General features: G+C 40.3%; 1 protein-coding gene across 4 annotated transcripts in view; it reads right to left on the reverse strand.

Annotated features, from left to right (window-relative positions):
* The window catches only part of ANKRD44 (ankyrin repeat domain 44), a 111,095-nt gene that overhangs the window by 44,076 nt on the left and 44,048 nt on the right, over positions 1 to 22,971 (reverse strand). For all 4 annotated transcript variants that reach the window (XR_006169434.1, XM_042822153.1, XM_042822152.1 and 1 more), the window contains exons 3-9: positions 18,658 to 18,736; positions 10,246 to 10,316; positions 7,345 to 7,545; positions 6,082 to 6,169; positions 3,904 to 4,046; positions 2,366 to 2,578; positions 893 to 971 (exon numbers count right to left, since the gene is read on the reverse strand). Coding sequence is in view for 3 of the 4 variants with exons in the window: in XM_042822153.1 (XP_042678087.1) it covers positions 893 to 971; positions 2,366 to 2,578; positions 3,904 to 4,046; positions 6,082 to 6,169; positions 7,345 to 7,545; positions 10,246 to 10,316; positions 18,658 to 18,736 (874 nt within the window). In the remaining variant the exon portion in view is untranslated. The remainder of the gene's footprint in view (positions 1 to 892; positions 972 to 2,365; positions 2,579 to 3,903; positions 4,047 to 6,081; positions 6,170 to 7,344; positions 7,546 to 10,245; positions 10,317 to 18,657; positions 18,737 to 22,971) is intronic.

Here is a 22,971-nt window from a genome sequence, read left to right on the forward strand (position 1 = left end):
ACTACAGCAAGAAAAGTTCTAGTGAAATGCTATGAGGAATTTTCTGATGGTAAGTAAAGGCTAGCAAAATGCTGGAACAGAGATACTGCAGTTAGATGAGATTCCAACTTTGGGATTGTAGTTAAGCAAAGAAAGAGGAAAACAGAAACAAATAAAAGAAAACAGACTGTCCTGTGCAGTATAATGACCAAAAAAGTGCAAGTAAACAATCGGTATTAGCAGCCTCTGTTAGTCAGAAGGCAGGCCTCTGTCAGATCTCCAACAGTAATATTCGCTATATGCTCTAGTATTTTTAGGCAAAAGGGATATTTAATGAGTGTGACAGGTAATTACAAGCTCTGGAATCTACTCTTGGCTATGCCAAAATAAACAAAGTGGTGCTGGTCCACCCTGCAGGGTATTTATTCAGCACTTAGTGAAGACAGTGATAAGATGTGCAGGTAAGGGAGGTAAGAGAAGTACAGCTGTTGAGTGGTGGCATAGAGAAAACAGCGTGGGCTCTAAAAGCACCACAGCTCTCAAGGGAGGATAACCAGAACTTTTTACTCTTTTAATCATTTGAGAAAGTTAGCTGTGCCTTCCTCTCATCATATGAAATATCCTAAATAGAGCTCTTAACTCTTATTAGCAGGTTGACAAAACTGCTGATCACAAAAGATCAGTTGTTTCATCGTCAGCTAGAGGAAGACTGGATTTTGTTTAGAACTAAGAGTTGCCGCTTATGGTGACACTGTAAAAGGAGACCTGCAAACGCAGCTCATACTCAGAATTTGATGCAGAGCTGAACACCATTCAGAGAAGTTCTTTGGCATTCTGGGTCAGAAAACCAAAAATTCCAACCCAAGAAATGCCTACTCTTTGAGAGAGTTATTGAACAGACATTGAAACTCACCATTCTGAATGAGGGTCTGTGACCGTGTGAACCTCCCGTGGACAGCTGTCATGTGCAGTGGGCTCTTCCCATCCTTACTCTAATAAACAAAACGTAAAAGCAATCATCCAGCATGAAAAGAAGAGGTAACAACTTGAAGTCTCTCAATTCAACATCCTACAGCTATTCTTCACATAAAAGTTCCAATGGCTTCCAAAGACTAGAGGCCTGAATCTTCATGTCATAATAAATGCAAAAGGTACGAACATACACACAAAGCAGCTCCTCAGCAGTGGTCAGGAAATGATCTGAGCTACAGCCTATCCTCAGAGCCTGGCCATATGCAATGTTTGGTAGAAACTTCCAAGTGCATAACGTATCACTCTTCAGTGTGACCATGCCATCTCCCATTTAGTCATTTTTTTTTCCTTACTCTTTGCAGCAAGAAGAATTTTTAAAAAATGAACCACAAAGCTAAGCAGGAGCAGTCACAGAAATGCAAGGAATATAACTGATGTTTCAATCTGCAATTTTGTAGATATATCCTAGAACAGAAGTTCTGTCAACTTAATCAAAAACAAGATGTCTACAGAAGACAAACAGAAAATAAGAAGTGAGTATACAAGGAAAGCTACAATGGGCTGAGATCAATGTTTTGGATCTAGAGACCGAAACTGAGTTTGGGAAAGCTGAGGAGCTGAGAAAATAGCGAGCGACAGTTGCCTCACTACTCACATCATTTCATTTTTGTTGGCATTGAGTTTTGCACTCACTGGCAAGCACAATATCTAATTTCACCTCAATAATTCTGAGTTTAAATAGTACACTGACTGTCCACTGATCTCAAGGGACCAGCCACAATTACTACATGCTAGGAGACCGCTTTTACAGATGAGAAACTGGAACATGCACAATTTAAAGTAAAGTAGCCAAAGTCTTATTTGAACTTAGAGATCTTGTCTTCTAGCAAGTCCATTTCAGGTTCATCAAGGTATATGTACCCATGTACCTTTCAAGAAGCATCCAGATAACCAAAACAGAATCAGACTTTGTAAAACCAGGTTTTAAAATGTGTAAACAAATAACCTTGAGGTTTTATTTACCCAGGAAAGTCTAAAGAAACTTGGTTAGAATCAGATTTAATTAAATCCATATTGCAGGAGGAAGGAAAACACCAGAAAGAAATGTTTCCTTGACTTATTACCATTGCCCAAGTCAACATTTTGACGGAGCTCCTGAGACTAAACTTTAGCTGTGGTTTCAGTAGAGTGGCTTGCCCAGAGTTTAAGGCTGCTATTACATTTATAAAGGCACTGAATGCTCCTCTGCTAGAAGTTAATCTCATACAAATGGTTTAATGATTGGCATTCTCAGCATCACTCTAATTCTATTAAGAACTTAAAGACTTGCTGTACTCATTGCTGCAGTTTCCAGACTCTAAAGGTATGCAAAATAGGATAAAGTAAAATTGAAGAGGTAAAATGCAAGTTTTACCTGAATGTTAACATCTGCCCCATTATTCACTAGCAGTTCAAGACACAGTGCTCCATGAGTGGAGGCAGCAGCAAAATGCAAGGGAGTGAATCCATTATTATTGGGCTGATTTACATTAGCACCATAGTCAATCAGCTCATTAACAACAGAATCCTGACCATTGTAACAGGCAATATGAAGCGCAGTATTTCCATAGATGTTCATTTCATCAATCTAAAACGAGACAAGGAGACACATCAGCTTATCATTTTACATATTGCATCACGTACTGCAAATGGAAATAGCCAGAGGCTTGAACTGTCATAGGGCATATTTCTCACCAGCAAATTTCACTGACAAAAAAAAAATACTCCCAGAGAGCTTAAGTCAGAATGCTTTACCTTCATTATCATTAACTTCTTATCCTACTGGCAATTTCTAAAAGCCACTCTAAAGCTTAAAGCTGATAGCAGGACTATGTAATGATGATGATAAAAATCCTAATAAGTTAGAAGCTTTTTAATATAAAAATGGGAAAGAAAGATAAATAAAAAGCTTAGTCTTTAAAATAATAACAATAATAACAATACACTCTATTGACTTTTGTGAGTAGAATCAGGCTTCCAATCTCTTTCCAGAGATTCCTTTTAGGTTGGGCAAGTGTCTTAGGGAATGGATGGAGAAATTGCACAGCCATTCACATTTCAATAAAGAAACCACTTTCAGCAGTTCAGTATTATGAAGATGTAATTAAGATTACATTACTTCTTGATCGTTGGCTTAGAATTCAACTGCTGTTCTATAAAGCAGGGCGAGGCAGGTTGCACACAACACTCGGGCATGTTGTGAGTACACTTCTACAAAAAAGATCTCGAAGATCCTATCTCTGTGGAGAATGTGAAACTTCAGTGTCACTACCAGCATGGTACTGCTAATAATGGAAAACACCTATTCACATTTGACACAGACTTCTGACATTTTTTTGGCAGGTCACGTCAGCTGGCTACACAGCTAGCAAATACAATGAATTGATTCAGTATCTTTGATCGACAACCAGCACAGACTCTTCTGGTCATTTCACTGCTGCTTTGGACCACTGAGTTGACAATATTAGTCTAGGAGAAGTCTGTACCCTGAAATAAACATCTTTTCCCAAGTGAAAATAATTCTTCCCCTTCCTTCCACTAGCTAACGCAGGAAATACACAACCTGAAATTTAAACAGGCTGAAATGTAGTAAAGTATTTCATGTATGTACTCTGAATCTCCTCTCACCATACCGAAAGGAATGCCAGGCCAAGGGAGACTTCATTATTCCACCATTCTCTACAAAAACAGCATATATTTCCCTAATCCCCCAGCAAGGTAACCTGGAATTTAGTGTCCATATCAGACACTTTCATTCCAGAATGTTTCCTGGCTCTTAAACCAACAATCTACACAAAGTATAAGGTGCTTTTCACAGTCCAGAAAACAGGAACTACTTTCTTTAGAAGCTTCACTGATGTAGCAGCATCCATAAGAGAAAAATATTATCTTTGAATACAGAGAAACACGTACCTCTACTCCCAGGTTAAGGAGGTGTTTCACAATGTTAATCTGCCCATTGGATGCAGCTGCATGAAGCGGGGTGTAACCCTTCTTGTCTTTACAAGTCACCTCTGCACCATGATTAATCAGTAAGGCAACAACTTCCAGGTGACCTTCAAAAGATGAGAGAAAGTAGTCAGCAGGTATACCAGTATCGCTTTTCACAGAGTACTACTCATGCTAACGTGCTGGCCCTCTCACTAGCATTTCACATGTCTCCCAGAGTTTTACAAGGGGAAAAGGAAAAGGGTTTTCATAAATGCTCTTACTCCTAGCTCTAGGCCTTGCCAAGAAATCCATGCAATACGTATTCCTCTCCATCAGGTGGGTCAAATTTCTTTTTACTGAGCTAGTTTTCCAGTCATTAAAAGAACAAAAGCACATCTCTTTCCCACATTACTCCTCATTAAAAATAACAGCCCTGTTTTATTCTCCCTTTTAAAGAAAGATCAGTGAGCACAGGAGCAAGACAATAAGACTTCCAAAACAGCATCCTGATGATGTTATTTGTAGACCCGATTGCTAATGCTCCTTTTTTTTGTTGACAATATCTAATATGTATAACAAATTTCAAAATAAAGGTTCCCTCTTTTCCAGGAGCACTGAGGACATGAATACTTATTGAGCGCAAAGTCTACCAGTACCATCATAAGATTTTCTACTGACTGCTGATCTTCAGATTACGTTTATCTAGCAAAAATCTAGCAAAAAATCCTCAACAAAGGTCTACAAATGTTTGAATCTGAACTTGTGGTGTATAAATACACATTTAGTCCACAAACTAAAATAACTGCAACAGCCTCAAAAGTGACACAGACTTAAAGCTTACTGGCAGACCCATGGGACATATGTTTTCAGGAGTGAAATACCCTCCCTCTGGATTAAGGTCTCCCATAAAATACATAAGAAAAGCCAAGCATCTCAAAATGCAACTTATAGCCCACCTATCTTTAGTTTCCTCCTCCTTCTGAAGGTTTCAAATTATATGTTCTGCCATCCCAGACAGTGCCCTAGCCACCAAAATTAACTCAAGGAACTGAGGAACAGTCATTATTGCTCCTTGCTGAAGCACAGCTATTGTTCTTAGAATTTTGTTAGGTTAAGCAGACTGAAAGAGAGCAAGCATCATAGGAAGATGTGTGCCACCTGGGCTGCTCAGCACTTTCGTGACAGACAGCTTTGGTCTTTTCTGACAACATCTCAATTGCCCAAATATACGTGGAATTACATAACACAACAGAAAAGCCTTTCACTACTTCAGAGTGGTCTTCAAAGCTCACTAGCTCAAATGCCAAATCATGTCTGCTGGCAAGCAGCCTTCCATCTGTCTGTGCCTATCAGGACATCACAATATGCTTTTCTCACATTCTGAAATCTCTTATTATCTCATTTCCAAAGATGCCAGGGCTAAGATTGAGAATTTGATAGGTCAGGTGAAAAGCCTGACAGAGGGCACACAATGTCTCATTAATTACAACCTGAATACACTGCTTTCCTGACACTAAAGCTATTGAACAAGAGTGACTGCTACCATTTCTTGTTCTGGCATTTTTAAATAAAAAACAATCCCAACAATCCCCTGCAATAACAAAATTTACTATAACTTGAAAATAATAATACAGTCTGATTTATTTAAGCAGCATTTAGTAACATTTATGTTACATGAATTAGTTGTTCTTCTCTGCTCTGAAATAAAGATGACAATTTGCTTCTAGCATAAGAAAAGAGAAGAACTTTCTAATAATACCACGACTTGTCTACTTATGAATGTGAATAAGAAGCAAAAATCATCATCACATTTATCTGTATTTTATAATGGTTTTTTTTTTGCAAAAATAGATAGAACTTCAACCTGTATTTTTTCAAGTTTGAATATACTTCAGTTGGGAGTATACCTGGAATTAGGATCAGGATAGAAAGACCAAAATTAAAAAAGCAACATTAAAAGCCCACATTAATTGCATTAAAATCACAGCAATGTTCTCACCAGTTGCAAAAGTGTGAAAAGACACTGTATTTAGATCAGACAACCCTTTCCCTGCACAGCACAAATACCACTCTCATTTTCCATGGACAGGTCCGCATCTTGTCTTCCATAAAACATGCTGTTAGTTCGTCAACAGGAAATTCAAACAAGTTGAGCCTTACCCATGTATGCAGCCCAGTGAAGAGCTCTTCTGTCCTTCTTGTCAAAAGCATTGATGTTTGCACCCTTGGCTAAGAGCAAGTTTACCATCTAGAAAGCAACAACAGCAAGTAAACAAACCCTGTAGATCAGACACTCAATACTTTGTAAAAATACATTCTAGTGATAAAGTTGTGATCATAAAATCAGGCTGTTCTGTATGTGATTGCAGTATGGCTAAGAGCTGAAAAGCTGCTTTCTCTATTACCAGTCATGCAATATTAGAAATAAGCAAAATCAGGCAAAACAAAAACAAAAGAAAAAACACATTCAACAACTTTCCTCCCCAACAAAACATTCTAACATCACAAATTACACAGATGCATAATTGCCTTCCACTAGTAAGCTGCTTTGCCACAGTACAGAGATCAGCTAATAACAACACACTTCCATTACCACTTCTAATACACTCTACCTGAAAGTTCAGGAGTTTAATATCATGATAGTTAGATATAGAGCTCACAAGCCTCACTATTTTTTTCCAACAGTGCAGTAGTTTAAGGGCCAAATACCATCACTGTTTTACAGGAATTACATTCTTCTGCCCTTTTAATTACAGCATAATTGATCAATTTCCGTTGACAGAATTCTGCTGTTCTAGCTCTGACTTTCTATTCCTTATCTAGATCTTTGAGTGTGGAACAAGCAACAAGAATCCTTTCAACCATGCCTAGCACTTAACAAAACTCTTTATGCAGGGGCTTTGTTTACCAAACTATGTTTTTCATATAGAACCAGTAATTAGAAGAGCTTACTCGTATTAGGCAAGCAGAAGCAGCACATATGATCTCAAAACCAGAAGGATATTTTCTAGAAGACAATTGGAAAAGCAGACTGGATCTCACACATCTGAACATTACTTTGGTATGAAATGAATCCACCAGTTTTCCTGTCTTTCCATTCCACCTCTTACTTTCTCAGGCAGTTGAGCACAATATAGCCAGGACACATTTGAATTGCCAGAGCCAGGTGCACAGTCAGCCCCCCAAGTCTGCATGTACATTACACTAGCGTGCCAGATCTGCACAGGCAGTTTCTTGTCACTCTCACTTCTGCAGGCAGAAAACCTGGCATACAGGTTGGAAAGCAGCAACCACAGGGGTCAGTGATATATGGCTTAGTCTACACCCAGACATGCAAGCCAACTATTTGAAAGAGGAGAGAAAAAAAAAAAAAAAAAAAAAGAATAGATAATGAAAGATCAATTATACTATTAAACAATTCACCTCAATGTGGCCATTCAGAGCTGCATGATGCAACGCTGTCCTCCCGCCTCGGTCAGAGACATTGACGCTGCTCAGCATGGGAATGATAACTTCTGCACACTTGACTGCCTTGTTTGCGGCTGCCACGTGCAACGGGGTCTGCCAGTTTTTGTCCCGAGCATTGACATCAGCTGAGTGCTTGATCAGTACTTGCACCGCTTCCTACAACAGCAACAGTTACAGTTATGAACAAGCAGTTCCAATAAACATGCAGTTGACAACCCAATGGTGTCACCTATGCATTTTAGTTATGCATCCCAGGCATGCCCAGGAGGACACAAAGGGAGCAACACTCATCCAAGCAATAGCCGTGGTTACTGACATTGTTCTGTTGATTCAAATGCCAGAGCACACATCACCACTGCTGCTGTTCAAAGCAATGTCCACGGCCAGTTTTCCAATTTGATTTTAGGACATACAAAATTGTCCATGCAGATAGCCCAACCTGTTTGGCCAATTAACCTTTGAGACCCGAGACACCAGAACTGTGCTTCAATTGACAAAATGAATGGATAGATCTGAGCTTGCACTTACATCAATTACTTCAAACTGATATTTATGTATCAGTTTGGACCATGAAATCATAGCAAACTGTTCTTTTATTTATAACAGGAAAAAGGAAAAAACAACAACAACAACAAAAGATATAAAAACAAAATTTTACTTTAAAAAAAAAAAACAAAAAAACCGTGAGAACCACATGCAAGAGTTTGCACTGGTGTCCCCAGTTGCCATTAGTGTTCCATCCCTCCCCAAGGGGTTAAGAGTGAATACTTCCCAGTGACAAAATGTACTATTCTCCCTCAAGAGATTGTCTCATTAGAGTTTACCATCAGCTCTTTTCTGCTCCTCCTCATGCATCTGCCATTAAGTAAGTCGGATTAAAAAATGGCTCTGTCTATATTACATTGTTTCCTCTTCTATTTTTCCTCAGAAACAAAATACAGAAGAGTCACAGGGGGACAGTAGCATTCAAGTAGCCTTGCCTGCTAGTTACAACTCACAGCTGGAAGCGGGAGAGACCAGCACTACATGTTCTTTCAATTCTTTTTCCATAAACTGAAAAGTTTTCTGCTAAGTCCAGCCAGAGATTTATTAATGAATAACAAATTCATCGTGTGTATGTTTAAATAGCCCCTTTGTATCTAGAAAGGCCCAGGAGAGCGCCTGCAGTATGCATCGAGAATACATCTATTAGAGCAGTTTTTGTTCTCTGGTCTCCACTAATTTCAGCAATTTCATTTTCTATAGCCATCCCACAAACTGACATCTAACAGATTGGTTCAGTTAGTAGACAGCATCTCTCCAGGCACCAAGAATGATACACTGTTGATGTCTCAACAGAATTTTCTTTTCTCCTTTTTTTTTCTTCTTTTTTTTAATTACAGCTCTGCTGTTTCAAAAGCTATTTACATGCAATACACTGGGGACCTACCCAGCTGGGATACGAAGTCAGCAGGAATATTCATGTCATTTGACTTTCAATGAAGGAAGGAAAAAGTTAAGGGAGAATTTCAAAAAGTAAATGGTAAAGACTGAAAATTCTAAGCTAATAATACTTAGATTGACTTCTTTATCTGCAATGTTTATATAAAGCTTTGGTGTCCAGCATTTCCAGCTAGGCCATGTTATCAGTGAGATGTCTCCACTCTCCCACACCACACACCTTCCCCTACTGCCTCTCTGGGTATTTCCTTTGGGTACCAGAACTGCAGGCACAAGGGAAGAATTTCTCATTGCGAAACCAGCTTTCAGCAGCTGAAGAGTTAAAGAGCAGGCACAAACCCCCAAGAAGACACGCATTTTCAGTTAGGACTGTGACTGAAAATAAAAATCCTGTACTCAAAGCATCCAAAAAAGAAACCAAGCACGCTGCAATTCCTGCACCAGAAAGAGTGCGGCTTATTTTCAAGGTTAAAGTCTGACCTTTGTTTCTCAACACGGCTTTTTGTATTTTGCCTCATTACAGCACTCATATCCTATCAGATATTCCTTTCAGAGGGTTCTGGCAGCTGCCAGCAGCTGGAAGCTCAGCCAGTAGCCAAACAATGCCCGAGTTCAGGAGCAGGCCCAGGATTCCTGCCTGCGGGCCTGGCAGGCGCTGGGATTGTTACGAAGGTGACTCAAGTTCCGCCAGTCCCTGGAAGGCAGCCACACTCTGTCTGTCCAATAACCCCTCCCCTCGCACCCACAAGCCAACTCAGCCTGAACTGGGCTCACTCTTAGCTGAGTATTAGGGAGAGCACAAGGAGTCCAAAACAGAAAGCCAAAATAATGGCACAGTCATCCCTGGTACTTACTGCTGCTCCTTTTTGAGACAGTAGTGGAAAAAGCACAACGTGATGCCAGAAGATTTCTAGCTGTTTAGCAGAAGAAATAAGGGCTAACCTTCCTTTGTGCACCAATCAAAGCGGATTAACAGAAAAGCCGAAGGATGCCTTGAAATGCAATTAACCAAAACAAGCAGTGCAGTTTGGATCTCACACACATCCACTCCCTCCTGGCATACACGCAGTGCGCACACGTCTGTACGGGTTGATTCCTCCTCGTTTCACCGCCTGACGATGATGGCCCTGCACACTGGTGACACTACCTCACTTCAGGCAGCATCTCTCCCTCCAGCTGACAGCGGCTCAGTGCGACCCGCTCCAGTTACGCAAAGGGAAAAGTCAGCCACACCAAGGCTCAACAGCAGCTGTAATTAGCTGGTACAAGCAGGCCACTGGCTGCAATGCTACAGGCCCTGCACACAGCAAATGCTCACCTGTTTGTCACAGTGCTGCCTGCTGCAGCTTTCAATGGTTTGCTTTTTCCCCTCAGCACAGTTTATGTTCAAAAGCAGAGAAATCAAATCGTACTCACTTCACTCCTTGAAGCAACTGCTCGATGGAGAGGAGTCAGCCACATATTGTCTTTGGCATTAACACGAGCGCCTGCAAGTAAACAAGCAGAGGTTACATCCATGCCTTGGGTGCGACATGAAGAGCACTGCCCAACTGGTTTCCTAGTAACAGGCGCGGATTTAGTCTCTCATCTCAGCTCTTCTGGCACTCCTCTACCCTTAAAAATACATTTCCATCATCCAGACAGATAGGAGCAAACACAGAAAGAAAGGAACTCGATATAGCCTTGTTTACTGGAGATAGAAGCCGGGTTTGTAGCAAGGGATTACGTACATACATATGTACACGTGCACTAATGTGTATGCATTTATAAGATTAACAACTATAGGATATCTGTTAAAATTCTGCTTCCCTTGCTGTGAAGACAAGTCAGGGAAGGACAATGGCTGAGGAGGAAACAGGATGCCTCCCAACCTCCACATCTACAGGCGCCCCTCAGCAGACATCAGAAGGGAGATAGAGGGCACGATCCATTTGCCTCATGCACAGTTCAGTGCTAATGTGCACCCTGACAAAAGGCAGCTGTGCAAGAGGGTGGTTTCAGGGTCGCTTGCCAGAATAATGGATAAAAGAAGAATATTAAACAACTACTACAGTGTTGGTTGACTGCAGACAAAAAGGGACTCTATATTTGTGTGATGAGATTTGTTTGAAAGAAATACTAAACTATCCATTGAAGTGACACCTCAGAATAGAACGTTCAATGGAAAGAACTAGAGAAACTCATTTTTTAAATGTCTGCAGACAGCAGTACCAGTTTGAGAAGACAGGCATACATAGACAAAAATTACAAGAAGCAAGAGCATCATGCACATTGCCTAGATCAGCTTCTGAACTTCATGAACAAAGAGATTCTTAAGCCCCATTGTGCACCACAACTTAAAAGTGCATGTCAAATCCCGTAATTAATAAATCACACTCTGAATCAGAAATGATTTCTGAAAGCTGTTTCTCAGGAATATTAAGGTGTTTGCCTCTGAATCATAGCAGATACTGGGAATTGTACTAGGTAACCAGAGGAAAAAAAAAAAAAAAAAAAAGATTTATTTCAGATAATCACAAGTTAGGACACAATTTTTTGGCTGGAAGAAGAAAGCTATATTCATAACCAGTGCAGCAATCAGAGGCAATAACTCACCTTAGACCTTTGTATCTGGTGGCACAATCTGCACTCCAGAGAAACACCCCAGTAAAGGTGTGTGACAGTTTCAAAGTATTTCCAAATTAACCTATAAAGCAAGGAAGCTGCTGCCTTCCCTCGTCTTCCTGAGAAGGCCATTAAGATTGATGCCTATCAGTACCAACTCTAAGTCTGCACTGTCTGAGGTGCTCCAGACACACATAAAGCAGCCATATCTTCCACCATCAGAACTCTAAGATACCTCATGATACACTGCTGTGATCCTATAGGGACTTTGGGGATGCAAACTGCCTAGATTAATTCCTAATGACTGCCATCAAATGCCTCTTTTCAGGTATAGAAATCTATTTTACATTTACCTTGCTTTTTTTTTTTAATCCTTATTTTCTTAACAAAGCTTTCTTTTGCCTTATTGCTGCCTATTCACCAACTCCCACAAGCAGATGGTAGGAAATCAGAAAGACCTATGTAGAGAGTAGCAAAATGAGAGTAGAAATCACATCATTTGTCAGTATTCAGCACCCCATGGTATTAGAGAATACAAAGGTGACTAAAAAAACCTAGGCAAGTGTCTCCCCCAGTAGTTATTCATGCCTTTCACTGATCCACTCACCCTTCAGGAGGCTGCAGTAGATGGCTGCCAAGAAAAGCACGAAAGAAAATAATAAAAGCAAAACACTGCTACTATAAATAAAATAATCTACAGCATGCTATCGACCTTTTCTTCTTCAGCAATTTTCCATATTCCCTTACCTCTCTGTGGTTTTGTGCTCTTTATGTGACAGTGATTTCACACACCTTACACCTCTAATTCAATGCGCCAGTTGAATAAATTTGTGATTTATGATTTTAAAAAGCTGCATAATTCAGCTGTTGCCTGTTAGCAACGCCAGTGTTTTCTGTGAACTGAGGCACATATTTCTCTGAAGAGATGTTTCAAAATGTTTCCCTTTGTACTGCCTATTTGCTTTACCAAAATTCATCTTGCAGTTTTCCATCAGGTTCCTTGCAGGCAACAGCTAATGATGATCAAAGAGCTCCACCAGCACTGAGGCACGCCTCTGGGGACGGACAACATCTCCATTTTAAAGTGAGAATGTGGAGACACCTGAGGAGCAATGCTCACATTTTCAAAGGCCTCCTCTACACTTAACAAACTTGAATGCCCACCCTGCAGGACAGCTCTTTGAAAGCAACACAGAAATCCAACTCTGAAAACAAAGTGATCTCCAGCACCTAACATCATCTGTGTGTCCCAAAATGAGAAGCTTAAATTTTCAAGTCACCAAGAAATTCAGCATCTCACTCTCTACCATGAAGTATGTTCTTTAATCATGTTTCAATGGACTTCCTGCAATCATCTGCAAAGTTCAATAAATGTATTGCAAGAGGCCTACGGCTGCTAACGCTCCAGCTGCTCTATCTGGCAGACTTCACAGTAACACTCTACCTTTTAAGTTGTCTCTTAACATCCTTCCATGTAGCCACAGCAACCACCCACCCCACAAAATATCAACAAAAAATACTCCTTCAGAGAAGAAGCCTTTGAGATCTTTCACTCTCCATTTTTTTTCCTGCCAAAAGAGGAGACAAATCTGAAATTGCCTCTGTTCACTTGAGATCAGAAACAAACAACCCGATGTTTGCTTTCAGGAATAAAGTTAACATCTCTTTCTCCTAACCAAATGATTTTTCATCCAGCACATCTGGCAAAATCCACATATTTTCAATAAGCCTAGATTCTGCAACCTAAATTTCTGAAATCAGGGATGATCAACGGATGAACCTTCTTTAATCTATCAATGACATTAATAATGTACACTTTTCCAAGTCCTGATAAGAAACAGCAACACAAAAGTATAAGTAGTGACCCACCACCACACACAGAGATGCACAACATAAAGCAAAGATCAGCACAAAAAATTTAACAGAATGGCTCCACACAGTAGGTGGAACTGGGACTTTCAACAGGAGAGCAACACATGCTAGATGTCGATAAATGCACCTAAGAGCCTGAGAACAGCTACATGATAGAAACAGGTATGCTGGAATTTCATCAGAGCTAAGTCACAGTCACTTGCTAATTAGGGAATTGGCCCTGAGATGCCACTGCAGTCAGAGGACAGGAAGAGTAAGCAGCAAGGTAAAAGCACACAGGTCTTGGGTCCATCATGAAAGAGTGAGGAGATTGTACTGGGACATCCTCCAAACTTTATTCAGAAGGGGACACTCTTAATCCCCAAGGACTGGAGTCTGAAAGCCATGGGAAAGGCAGAGAGAAGCTGCCACTCCAAACCTCCTCCTGTTTATCTCCTCTGCCATACGAGAGAAAAATCTGTATATGAATTCAAGTCAGGCAGTGCCATTCCCTACGGCCTACAAGACAGGGATGGCCCAGAACCTGCCAAATGAGTGACAGTCTTGTTGTCAAACCTGCATGCCAGGGCTTACCAGGAACCTTTCCAAAGCATGCTGAGGTTTGTCCTTTTCCTCACCTATGCACAACTTAGAAAGAATGGATGTTAATACTGCACACACCCTCCCCAGTGCATAATCTTCTTGTCAAGTAGCTGAAAGCTTTCTGAAATAGTAAAAAAAAACCCATGAAATAGAAAAAGATATGGTAATACTGTCCAGATCACAGGCTCCTGTGGAAGGAGAGAACAGAGGATAAGGGAACTGAGCTCGCTCACTCTGCCCTCTGCACCAGATTAAGCCCAGGAAGGGGAGAGGTCCAGGCACAAATAACCATGGAGCTTGGATTTATCCAGACAATTCTTCTGTCACATCCATGAACACACCATCATATACACATTGTATTTCAGAATCACTGAATGGCCAGGGTTGGAAGGGACCTCGAGGATCATGAATCTCCAACCCCCCTGCCACATGCAGGGCCACCAACCTCCATGTTTAATGCTAAACCAGGTTGCCCAGGGCCCCATCCAACCTGGCCTTGAACACCTCCAAGGACAGGGCATCCACAGCCTCTCTGGGCAGCCTGTTCCAGTACCTCACCACTCTCTGGGTAAAGAATTTCCCCCTGATGTCCGACCTAAATCTCCCCTCCCCCAATTTAAAACCATTTCCCCTTGTCCTACACATATCAACCCTTTCAAAGAGTTGATTCCTCTCCCCTCTGTAGGCTCCCTTTAGGTATTGAAAGGCTACAATGAGGTCAGCCCGCAGCCGCCTTCTCTCCAGTATTTATATGAGATGGCTGCCATGGTTCTTCTCCTTGACAGAGAGAAGGTGAAGGAGAAGTGCTCAAAGCTCTGTGTAGCCCGTTTTCACATAGCCTGGAAAAACAAAACCACGTAACATACTTCTCCAGTTTGAACCACATGACTACGGATGAGATCTTTGAGCTGGTGTAAATCCACCTAGCCCTGACATTTCATGGACTGAGATGATTTATAACAGTTGAGGGACTTGGCATTGCACCTCTATCAATTCCAAACACATTCCATTTCAGTGGCTAAAAAGCCATTTTTGATATGACTCCAAGCAACTGGGTAGAAGCTTTATTCATTAGATACTATAATTATTTGTGCTGTCACCAGCTCATGGGCCACAAACCTTAGAATATACATATTTCATTTCAGTTCTTTCCTGAGCTCTGTACAAAATGCAATGGGATGCCATTTCTCCTAGCTTTTACTAGGCTGTAGAAGCTAGTAGAAGCTTCTGCTAGGCTTGAGGCTGAGAATACCCTAGTTTGATTCCAACAGCAAGCATTTTTGTGTTTTTGCTCAGTAAAAACACTATCTCATTTAGGCCAGATAACAAAGCTTTTCTGCTTATATATGACTTAATTTTGTGATTAATCTTTTATGAAACACTCCTATGTATTATGATTTTGCAATGGAGAAGTGAAGCAAAAAGATGTTGTTGCTCTCTTCAGAACCTAGCTCACAAATTCCAGTAACAAAAATGTGTTTATAAAAAACTCATAGACCTGCTCCTCCAAACCTGCTCTTGGATGTACATTCTGATAAATAATGAGAGTAGTGAGATTACAGTACAATGAATAGACAGATATACACAGTGTAAGATTTAATTTTGACTCATGCCGAGCTGGTAGGCAACATTTATCACCTACTTTTTATGCTGCTAACCAGACAAATCCTACAGCCTGCGGATGACATTTTGGCAGTGAGGCACTGGAACAAACTGTCCCAGAAGAACACAGCAAAGTTTCTTTATTTCTCTCATTAGGAACACAATGGAAAACAAGCAGCAGAATGTACCCTGCCTTCGTCAGGACATGTGACGCTATTGGGATTCACAGGAGGAATCGGCAGAACTGCTTCACCTTTCTATTTATGCAGATAATGCCTGTGATGTTATTTGCAATACTTGAAAAAAAGACACACAACAGCAGAACAACAGCATGTTACAAACAACACACGCTGCAAGAACACACACACAAATTAAGTTTAGCTTTTGTCTCCTAGTGAAGAAAAGACTGCTTGCATCTGACATAATGAAAAAGCATCCAAGCACAACCTGCTAGCAGAGGAATGTTCATTTAAATCACTTTGCTGCCGTGAGGGTTAGAGCAGAAAAATCCAATTTATGATGGATGACAAACTAGTTACCCTCATTAAACACTTAGATTACTCAAAACAACCTCAAAAACATACAGAGAAAAAACAGCTACAGCAAATGAATTCTTTCTTCCTTCACCAAATGAAGTTTAGGCTGGCTCTGTTCAAAGAAACATTTAGAATATCTGTTCCTCCATCCCTTGTTTTATTCAACAAGGAGACAAGGTCTATGCAAAATGAAAAACAATGCAGGTAGAGAGAAGAGGTGAAGCAAGCAATAAAGCTGAAGATCATGAAGAAGCAGCAGAGACTGCAGCTGGAGAGAGACTGCAGGGTGTAGGGCACTGTGACAGACAGCTGCCTATGGTGCTAATGCCAAGCAAAAAAGCTCGGTCCTTTTGGTGTTAGGGCCTTGGTCACACAAATGGCTAGAGTGAATCTACTACATGTGTCATAGCTACCTTAGAAGACTGAAGTATTACTGCAATCTATGCTAGACATCAGAGCATCTAGCAAGTTCAACGGCTTTGAGTAACTCAGCTGTGGGAGAAGCTTCGTTTGGCACTTTCACCTTGCTAGACAACAGAAAAGCTGGTTTTCTTCAATTTCATGGCTCACAGAACTATTAGTTCTGGGCTACAAAAGCTCTTTTACAAGCTGGATCAAGTAACCTTCAGAAATTCCTTCCAGACAGCATTATTTTCAAGTTCAAAGTTTCAAATATTTCTTAAATAATTTCACTAAAAAAATATGCAAGTCATTTGAAGAGGCATTCTAGTAATTTGTAAGATCCAAAATTCAAATATCATATAGCAGGAATCATACAGTAAGATAACCTGCAAGGGGTTGAAAATTCGTACCATAAGATTCCTTCCCATCCTACACTCTTAAATCACCCTAACCTTTACCTTTTACAGTTCTCCAGTTTAGAAAAACAGCTTTTGAAATCTCCAAGCATATCCAGGAATTTACCATGAATTACAGGTATTTCTTGAGAGACATCTGCTTTATGCTTTCTTCTGACATATTCTGATCATGTTTTTTGTTGCTTAAAGAGTTTGGAAACATTTACCATTATTTTTCACAGTGCTCATGGAAAAGAAGGTTGGCGTTATATTCCTACTGAAAACTGGGAAGAAAAAATCCAGAGCAAGTTAAATCAGCAGTGTCAGCATGAGAGACTAAAACAGGGGAGTTCCAGAGTTGTAGTTCAATGTTAAGATGGCAATTTAGTCTTTATCTCTCTCTCTCACACACACACTACTTAACCATATAAATAAATAAATAAGAGTGAGGTATTTTGAGCACCTATCACCGAATCACTGACCAGGCCCCATGCATACAAACAGCTTATTCTGTTCATGATTTGGACTTTAGGGTCTTGACGAATGAAAAGCTGGACATGAGCCAGCAGCTTTAGCAGCCTGGAAGGCCAACAGTACCCTGGGATGCATCAACAGAGGAGTGGCCAGCAGGGAGAGGGAGAGAATTGTTCCCCACTACTCTGCTCTCGTGGGACCCCATCTGGATTCCTGTACCCAGTACAGGAAGGATGCAGAGTTGTTGTAATGGGGCCAGAGGAAGGCCACAGAGATGATCAAAGGGCTGGAGCACCTCTTCTATGAAGAAAGGTTGAGGGCAGTGAGATGCTGGAGCAGGTTGCCCAGAGAGGGTGTTAATGTCCCAGCTCTGGAAGCATTCAAGGCCAGGTTGGTTGTGATCCTGGGCAACCTGACACAGTGGTTGGCAACCCTGCACATGGCAAGGGAGCTGGAACAAGATCATCTTCAAGTCTCCTCCAACCTACACTATTCTATGACTGTGACATTAGATGACAAAATCCAAGATGAGCCTTTTGGCAAACCCATCAAGAAAGCATTTAAATCATTACACAAAGATATTTATGTGAATATGAGCATTAACAGAAAACTTTTAATATAGTTTAGTTTTGACTAGAGTACCCTAAGATAATGTACAAACATAAAAAATAAAAATATTTTGTGCTGTATACACACGTATATATATACATATATGCATGCTGTTTCTACTCTGACATTTAACTGTCTACTCAATTTCTTTTTTTGACCAGTTTCTCATTTTTTCAGAGACTATGGACAAAAATATGCATTTCAAAAAGTCAAGTATCAACTAGTATTAAGTGGTTTCAAAGGATAACTGTTGTTCTATTACAGATTTGCAAGTTCTTGCTTAGATACATTCTACTGCAGTGTTCCTATTCTCCAAGTCAACTTCCTTGACTCCCTTTCTATTCTAAATACCAATTACAATTTATTCAAACTCATTCATAACTTTCTGTTATTATTCCATAATCATTTTTACTTAACAGAAATTCTTGGCTTATGGTCCAGGACTAGAGTCTACATTTCAAACATGTATTTACTTTCGCATGCATTTGAATCCACAAATATTGTCAGCTTGAAAGTTTTAGAAGCTTTTACAAACTACTTGTTTTGTCTATTGATTTCATTCAGTCACAGTACATTTTATAGTTACACCACCCAAATTAAACATATTTTGTAAGTCTGCAAACAACTGCAACCAGCTCTATGAAATCCAGAAACTTCTACTCCCCAAGTTCACTCTCATGTGTTCTGTTATTTATTTCTAGTAGATTTAAAATTAATTTAACAGTTAGTAGCAAAGAGAGGCGCTAACTTACCTGACAAAATGAGAAGCTCAATGATGTCTGCATCCCCAAGGAATGACGCAACGTGAAGAGGAGTTCGCTTCTCAGCATCCTGAAAGCCACAGACCATACAGTTACAAAACATGGCTGATGACTGCAAGCATTAGTATTAGCAGGCAATGTGTTTTTACACGGTGTATATTTTCCTACAACTATTCCTGCTTGTGATTAAAAACACAAGTTCAACCCCTGAAAGAGCAGAATTCAAGGTCTGAAGAAAACACATCCTTGCAAAAATCCTCAATGTTTTGTCACCAGGTTCCATCAGACCTAGCAGAGAAATTCTCTTCACTCTGAAATCCTTCATACGGGTAGATAAAATCTCATCTAATCCAAATTTAGATGAACTATCCATCACATTGCACACTGCATCACATCCTGGAAAGCCAGAACACAGCTAGACATGAGAGACATGGGTCTCCCGGGTCTCTTTTGGAAAGATTTGCAACTAAAAACTGTAGCAACATAATTGAGATGCTTGTAGACATCATACTGCAATGCAGTTTGCATCAGCAGTATTGCCTCATCATCAAGAGAGCCATCTTTGGAAGATGGTCTGGAACCTTACACAGACAAGATGCAATTCTCATAGACCTGGAAGGTAATCGTACACCATTTACTCTCATTGACTAATGCAGACAGAAATGGACTTGTACGCAGTGATGAAACTTGAAACACTAATTAGAAAAATATTACCAACTGCAGCTTTAAATTTCTAAAAATCACTAATAATCTTGCATAGAACTTAGAAAGCAAAGATGTTTCCTCTTGATTTCTGTCACTTTCAAGATTAAGAAGTTAAATTTTCAAGACTTCTTGTGATTTCATATGTTATAAACATGGTGTTTACAAAAAACCTTTTTTACTCCTTCATTCTGATGACTCCAGAACATAGGCCTTTAAAAGAAACTGTTGAATGTGATGATACAGGCAACAAATCACAACAGCTAATACTGCTTATCATACTGTTTTACCTCTGTTCTCAGTCCCAATATGTATTTCATTTGGCCTATTAACCACTAATACACCAAGTTCTAAGAGTCTTATCAATTAAACTTTCTAAATTACAGCCTACCATCATTCAATACTGGTAACAAATTCACCACCTCCTGCAAATGATACCAGCAGAGAAATCCTACTGGTATTTGCACTCTCCCCCTGAAATATCTCTCTCAGTCTGTCAAGTAAAATATCTCTTTTAACATGCCCAAGAGGTCATCAACTGCAAGCTATTTTGGACTATCTTCAAAGTATGCTATAAATGTGAACAAATGAGTACAGCCGAATCATTTGTCATGTGCATGCTGAAAATTGTTTTTCAGCTGTGCAATAGAGCCACTGGTGTCCAGAATGAGCCACACACAATTCTTACATTTGTATATTTTTTTTCCCAGCCATACACAATGTACATTTGTCCTCAACTTCTGCGGCCCCAGGTCAAGGAACAAGATGCCTCAGAGAGCTTCACCTCCTCACGCCATACGCGAATTACAGGAATATGAAGCTGTTCTCCATTTTCACTTTCAGAATCAGGAGCACTGGATGATTCAGGGGCCACGCTCCATAAGAGCTCCACATCCAACAGCGTCTGCCCAGAAACCAAAATTATAATAAACTGGATTCTCTTATACATTCAAGTTACCACAAGAGCTGAAGCTTCACCAAGGCTAATCTGACTGTGCACTGCTTGCTTGTTGACTTGCCATGCTGTCATCCCCTAAGGACTAGATTTTATGGCCTGCAAGAGTTCATACACCAAGATAACTTTTGTCAACTTTCATAAATACTGCTTCTCATTGCCTATACAAATACTATCCACTGCATTACTTTACTAGGATGCATGCAAGACTTGTACAAGAAAAGAATGTGTTTTATTTATTTTTACCTTCTTACACAAATCTCTCCTAGTACAAGCGTAGTATTTCTAACAGTTGTCATACCTGTCAGTTATAAATTTTGCAGCAGCTTCCTGCTGCACTGCCAAGTCTGCCAACAGAGCTGAAACAGTTTGAAGCTCAACGCTAACAATGCAAGAACAAAAAATCTTCTATATCGAGGAACCAAGGCTATTCAGTGCTTTGTTGATAATAAACAATATTTTGTACTAAACTGTAAGCCTGACAGAAGTTTGATAATCCAGGGAGGAAAGGACAGGAAATAGAAAAGTAGAACTGTTATACTCTGTTTTGCAGTACATTTTAAAACCAAAGGGATACTGATGGGTCTGAAACCTGGAGAAGAACAACAGAAGGAATGCTTCCACCACTGGAGTAGTAACTACTGTAACTAATCTCAGCTTTTGTTTTTATAAGTCAAAGCAAAATTCTTTCACAGTAGATGAGAATTAAAGTCTTTAGAGAAAGAAAAGTTTCCATCATTAAATTGTACTTGATTGATTTATCCAAGTTTTAGGCACAAAAGCCAAAACCTTTTCCATTTACCTCAGCCAGGCAATAACAAGTTCATCCTCACACAAACTATCAGAAGAAAAAAAAAAAGATGCACAGTGTGGGCAAACGAACACAAGAGCCCTCCAGGCAGCATCTTCTGGGCTTCACTGGGAAGTGCCAACAAGATGCCTGCTGCTGAGCCTTGAGAAACTCAGCAGAGGAAAACTCTTGAGTTCCTGTTTACATTGCACTCAAAGCTGATAGAAATGCAGAGGAAATGGAGCACCCGCCTGCCCGTCCCACCATGCTCCTCGTGTCCTCCTGAGAGCCACCAGCCACTCCAGCAAGGTCTGCAAAGCTCCTGGTCCAGGTGTTGGGCTACAGGTGTCATTCTGTGGCAGAGGCATTAAAAGGAGCACAAAAAATAAGACACCGGTGTAAAGACCAAAGGCTACAAACAGAGATGGGAATTAAAAAAGGAAATCTGTCGTTTCAGCAAGAGAGTTTGGCAGTGCCCCAAACCTGAAAGGGGAGGCGGGAAGGAGTGATAACAGAGTTACAAATAGCACCAAGACAAACAATCAGGCCTGCTTCGAGTGCAGCTCTTAAAGGAATGAAAGGTCAGTAAGAGACCGCAGATAAGCTGAACAGTGGGTAAAAGAGAAGCTGAAACAAACACTGTCTCACTAAAACCTATTAGAGGGGCTTACACCGGTTCTCAGAGATGATTCAGAGTTAACAGTATCTGTACTTCTTTATTTTTCAACTACTAATAAAGGAAATTATGAATTTAACAAATAGGTGATCAAGAGCAGAAGGCCTCAACAAGAAAAGCACTCAACACATGCTTCAGCTGTTGAAGGGATCCCGGTGGCACTGATAAGGTGCACCACAGATTAAGTCCTAAGTGCTTTACTGGATCAGAGCCCCAGTATACGTGGTGGGGCTCACATGAATCATACCATCCTACGCGGAATATTCAGGCACATCAAGAAACAGGCCAGCAGTTTCTCTTCAGCATAGCCTGCATCTCAAAGTAGGCAAAAGATTTGAACCTTTGTATCACCTGTTCAGATGAGATCATTTGGGGGACGTAATTATTATTACAATGTAAGAGGGACTTCAACAGAAGATAAGTGTCAGCATCCACGTTTTGTAATCCATCTGCCTGAGAAACCAGCAGAAATGGTTCAGCACAGTGCCACAGAAACAGCATTCACCAGGTGACTGAGAGCCGAGAGAAGGTTGGGACTCCCACCATCTCCAAGCAACCAGCTACAGCCAGGAGGTCGCAAAAACTAGTCAAATTAAGTACTAAGACTGAGAAAACATACTGGAGAAGTGCATCACAGGAGGTAGCATTGGATGATTATGTTCCAATATACACTCCTACTCTTGTCTCAGACTACTCGCACAGATTATTCCTATTACATCTTCTCATTTCTTCTTCACTTACAAGAACAGCAAGGTTAATGCACAGTATTTGAATTTGTCAAAGAGAAAAAATAGAAAGACTGCTCTTCTTATTAAATAGGAAAGTACTGTAAGAAAATAAGATGCTTAACAGTATTTCTACTACATAACATCAGCCACAATTGTTCTGCAAATAATTACTTACAGCAGTTAAGGGAAATGCGGCTTCTTTTAAACTGAATTTGATAAACAAGGGTTTGACAAAGATACACAATCTGCAACCTTGTTAGAAAAACATGCTTCTAAAGGGCTTAGCCATGCACCATCTCACTGCCTGCTACTGTTGTCCTTCAAGGGCCAAATTAAAAAGATTTTGTGCTCACTCTGATCATATTTATGTATTGACTTTACGTTACTTCAAAGTTTTCAGCTTAAATCTTGAGATTTGTTCTTCAACTAGTTTTGCAATGATAAATTGATTTTT

Source organism: Centrocercus urophasianus, unplaced genomic scaffold (genome assembly GCF_019232065.1).
Source record: "Centrocercus urophasianus isolate 14NV4802_14NV808 unplaced genomic scaffold, USGS_Curo_1.0 seq_20, whole genome shotgun sequence".
Lineage (NCBI taxonomy): Eukaryota > Metazoa > Chordata > Aves > Galliformes > Phasianidae > Centrocercus > Centrocercus urophasianus.